The 4,514-nt window shown below is 36.4% G+C and overlaps 1 protein-coding gene across 1 annotated transcript; it reads left to right on the plus strand.

Moving 5' to 3' along the window:
* Positions 1-911: 911 nt before the first annotated feature.
* LOC113692681 (protein trichome birefringence-like) lies at positions 912-4,178 on the plus strand. Its single transcript, XM_027211160.2, has 5 exons — positions 912-2,107; positions 2,594-2,786; positions 2,896-3,089; positions 3,173-3,331; positions 3,569-4,178. The coding sequence occupies exons 1-5, from the start codon at positions 1,059-1,061 to the stop codon at positions 3,924-3,926; spliced, it is 1,953 nt and encodes a 650-aa protein (XP_027066961.1). The 5' UTR covers positions 912-1,058; the 3' UTR covers positions 3,927-4,178.
* The last annotated feature ends 336 nt before the right edge of the window (positions 4,179-4,514 follow it).

Here is a 4,514-nt window from a genome sequence, read left to right on the forward strand (position 1 = left end):
AAAAATTAGTATTAAAAATATATTTTAGATACTAGAGTGATTTACGAATTCTAATACCATATAATTAATCTAAGCAATTAGAAAAAATCGAAAATATTTTAAATCATTCGTCAAATACCTCAACTCAAATGCATCCATTATGTATTTCCATTCCTCGTTTGAGTATTAATGTATATAAACCATGAATTTGCAAGAGTCTGTAATTGTATCCCAAAAACAGAATTCAAATTTTGAATTGCACGTATATTTTGTTTGAATAGTGAAATTATTTCAAATAATATTTCACTTGCATCATAAACACATTTTTCAATCCACCTTTTTATATTCTTAACCATCTTTTTATCTCACATGTATCACATCACAAAAAGTGCTACAGTAATTATTCCAGATAATTATTTCAAATAATATTTTTAATAATACCCTATCCAAAACAAAAACTTATATTGTATCCTTTCCCAATTTGTTAGGATTTGAAAGTTGTTAGGATCACAAAATTATTCAATTGGATTCCTATTAATATGCGCCACTTGACTCATCTTAATCTTTTGAGAAAAAAATTTTATCAACAAGAAAAGCCAATGATAAAAAAAAAAAAACAAAAAAAGAAAGAAGTTAGGAGCTGGTTTAGTCTACTTAATATATAAACGTAAAATTTGTTATAAAATAATTGCATTTCCTTGAGGAATGCTTTAATGCCGTATCCCTTGCCGAATTTAGCATTCGGATGGTATTATCCATAAATTTCATATACTGAGTTTTAGCGTTTTAGGCTTTGAATAGTCTGTTGAGAGACTCAAAAAAAAAAAAAAAAAAAAAAATCTGTTCTGGGGGAAAAATAATAATAATAATAAAACTCACAGAAATTCTCTCCTCCCTCTCCATTGTCAGGTGCTGGTGCTGCCTCCTCTTTTTCTCTCTCTTAAGTCTTGACCATCATCTTCAGCTGGCTTTCTTTCTACTTCTGCCTGTCTATGCTGTATACATAGTGGTAGTTTCTGGGAATTGCAAGACGAGGCAAGAAAAAGGAAACAAACCAATAGCAAGAATAAGGCCCATTTATGGCAGAAATAACCAAGTATCAACCTATCAATGGAAGAACTTTGGTGACAGAGCTCAAGAGCCAATTCTATCTGCTCAAAAATAAGAAAACAGTAGCTTTGGCTTATGGCTTCATCTTTGCTTTTATTGCTTTCACAATTTTCTTAGCTTTTAGTCCTTCTCCAAATTCTTCTTCCCCTTGGTTCTCCAACATTTTTAGCAGAAGTAGCTTCAGGGGCGGTACTTTAAACTCATCTACTCCTCCAATTTTGTCTGATGAGTCTCATGGATCTCATTTTTCTTCTGTTTTTTCTTACTTTTTTCCCAACTCTTCACAGCAAGCAATTAATGACTCTTCTGCTTTTGAGTCATCGCCAACCAGCATTGCTAGATCCCAGAACAGTTCATCTGAGCAAGTAAATTTCAGTAAAGGGTCCCCAATTGTCAATAATCAGACTCCGAGTTCTGAGTTGAATGATAAAGTTGGAGTCTTGAAGCCAAATCGGAGCACAACAATTCCAGCACCAAAATCTGCTGAGGTTCTGAAGAATCGGACTGTGAATGCAACACCAAAATCTTCTTCTGAAATGAATAATAGTTCATCAGATGCCAAGAATCAGACTCAGAGCAAAGAGTTGGAGAGTAAAGGTGAAGTCTTGAAGGCAAATCAGAGCACTATTGGGGCTGTAAATTCATCCGAGAAGGCAAACAATAGTGCAACTTCATCAGCCAAATCCTTGCCTGGAAAGAATAATGTGAGTGGGGTTGGAGAAAAAAGAATTGCAGAGAACGGTGTGGGAGTTAAGAATCTCACATCTTCTTTGCTGAAGAAACAGAGTAATGGGGCTAGTTCTAGTGTCTCTGCAAAGCATAGGATGGATGAATTGGTGAAGGGTTTGGTGAACTGTAATCTGTTTGACGGGAATTGGGTGAAAGATGACTCCTACCCTTTATACAAGCCCGGTTCTTGCTCTCTGATTGATGAACAATTCAATTGCTTTCTCAATCGTAGACCTGATAGTAATTACTACAAGTTCAGGTGGAAGCCAAAAGAATGCATCCTTCCAAGGTATGTGCATAATCCACCTCTGATAAATAGTTGTCCGGATGCTCTGATTTTGTAGTTATATGATGGAGTTTTGTTTAATTTTGTATGAATTACCTTAGGGATTGGGCATATGTTTGACATTTTACTAATGATTCGTCTGTTTCATGGATTGGATGTGCTTCTTCGGATTAGTTTTTGATATCAGAAGTATGTTACTTGATTCTGTTCTGGTTTTGGTCTTATTAAGTTGGTTTAAAACTTCTTCTTTCCCATATGAATCTTCATTTTTTTTAATTAATCAATTTGTTGAATTTTAATTTCTTATTTAGTTTGTTAAAAATTGTTGGGTTCAGTTCCCCTCATACATATTTGCTGGACTCACACTGGTACCCCTCTTTATGACTCTTAGCACTTTTTTTTTTTTGCTTTATGCTTTTCCATTATCCTGTCGATATTGTCTTTATTGCTTTCTGAATATAATGATCGTTTTCAAATCACTGATTGCAGGTTGGATGGAGGCCATATGCTGGAGTTGTTGAAAGGAAAGAGATTGGTATTTGTTGGCGATTCTCTCAATCGGAATATGTGGGAATCTCTTATTTGCATCCTCAGAAACTCCGTCAAAGACCAGAAAAAGGTCTATGAAGCATCTGGAAGACAACATTTCCGAACAGAAGCTTCTTATTCCTTTGTATTTGAAGTGAGTTTCTGGAATTGGGTCTCCTCCTTTTGCCTTGGATATCTAACACATGACATCAGAATAATTTCTTTGTTGGCCCTGTATTTGATTGCAATTGTTGGATTTTCAGGACTACAAGTTCACTGTGGAGTTTTTTGTGACTCCTTTCTTGGTTCAAGAATGGGAATTCCAGGATAAAAATGGGAAAAAGAAGGAAACTCTTCGACTTGATTTGGTTGGGCATTCTGCTGATAAATATAAAAGTGCAGATATCATTATTTTCAACACAGGGCACTGGTGGACTCATGACAAGACGGCACTGGGGTAAACTTAAAATAATAATAATGTTCAAAGAATGTACATTTGTTGTTTGTTACCACCTCGATTAAGTATTATGATTATTGCAGAAAGGATTATTATCAAGAAGGCAGCCATGTGTACAGCGAATTGAATGTTCTTGAGGCGTTCAGAAAAGCTTTAACGACTTGGGCGAGATGGGTTGATGCCAAAGTAAATCCGGCAAAAAGCCTCGTTTTCTTCAGAGGCTATTCTGCATCTCATTTCAGGTAATTAGGATTTAGAAGAGGAAAAACAATTCCTTGATGTTTGAAGAAACTGTTGTTGCAAATAATTTTTGTCTGATTAGACAACTTGAAAGCTAATCAGCATCTTGATGATGTATGCAGTGGTTATCAGTCTGCTGTTTTCCTCCCCAATGTATATCCATTTTATCAAAAATTATCATCCACATTGGAATACCTATACTGAATGTTGGGGCCTTTTTTTTTTTCTTTTTGCCACAGTGGTGGGCAATGGAATTCTGGCGGCGCGTGTGACCATGAAACTGAGCCGATAAAGAATGAGACATATCTGTCTCAGTATCCATCCAAGATGGTCGTGCTGGAGAAAATCTTGAGGAATATGAAAACCCCCGTCTCATACCTCAACGTTACAAGAATGACAGATTATCGGAAGGATGGACACCCCTCGGTGTATCGGAAACAAAGTTTGACAGAGGAGGAGAGGAGATCACCTTTGAGGTACCAAGATTGCAGCCATTGGTGTCTCCCTGGGGTGCCTGATTCTTGGAATGAGCTACTTTATGCAGAACTTCTGGTAAAACGATACCAGAAGCAGCTGCAACAGCATAAAAGACCGTAGTAGGTACACAAATGCAATACGCGGAGGTTATGTTCATTGACTACCGGCTGAGTTTTTGGAAATGTGAATGATAGATTTTTTATTCTTACCATGGGAATGTTGACACAGAAAAAGAAACCACTTGGAGAAGATCCAAGATACAGTTGTATTCTGCAGCGGCATAAATTATGCCACAGAGAGAGAGAGAGACAGAGAGAGGGAGATTAAAGTAGTAGTAGTAAAATGCAACGTTGGAAGGTGGGAATTGTGTTTGATTATGATTCTGTACTAGAAAAAAGAGAGAGGGATGAGGGAAAGGGGGTCTCAGGTGGATGGTTACACCGTTACAGTTAAAAAAAAGAATACTGCTAGTAATCTCTCTTTACATACATGATGATGAAAAAGCTCTCCGGGCCACAATGGCTTGGAGATTGTAAATTAGTAAATAATTACTTCCTTAATAAAATAAAGGGTTGTAATTATTCTTTTTCACCTGCTGTCTATAGTAAAGTCTTTGTCGGATCCGTTGATTTTATGTGGTCAGGTTCTTGAATGTTGAATACTGCTAAAAATATTGTTGCCTGGCATTTTTGTCAATGCACGTAAGAG

The sequence above is a fragment of the Coffea arabica genome, chromosome 6c, assembly GCF_036785885.1.
Source record: "Coffea arabica cultivar ET-39 chromosome 6c, Coffea Arabica ET-39 HiFi, whole genome shotgun sequence".
Taxonomy (NCBI): domain Eukaryota; kingdom Viridiplantae; phylum Streptophyta; class Magnoliopsida; order Gentianales; family Rubiaceae; genus Coffea; species Coffea arabica.

Excerpts from the sequence above, each read along its gene's own strand:
- LOC113692681 (XM_027211160.2), top strand. The coding sequence starts at position 1,059 with ATGGCAGAAATAACCAAGTATCAACCTATCAATGGAAGAACTTTGGTG. Across the intron at positions 2,787-2,895 it reads CTTATTCCTTTGTATTTGAA|GACTACAAGTTCACTGTGGA; the intron begins GTGAGTTTCTGG and ends TTGGATTTTCAG. Across the intron at positions 3,090-3,172 it reads CATGACAAGACGGCACTGGG|AAAGGATTATTATCAAGAAG; the intron begins GTAAACTTAAAA and ends TGATTATTGCAG.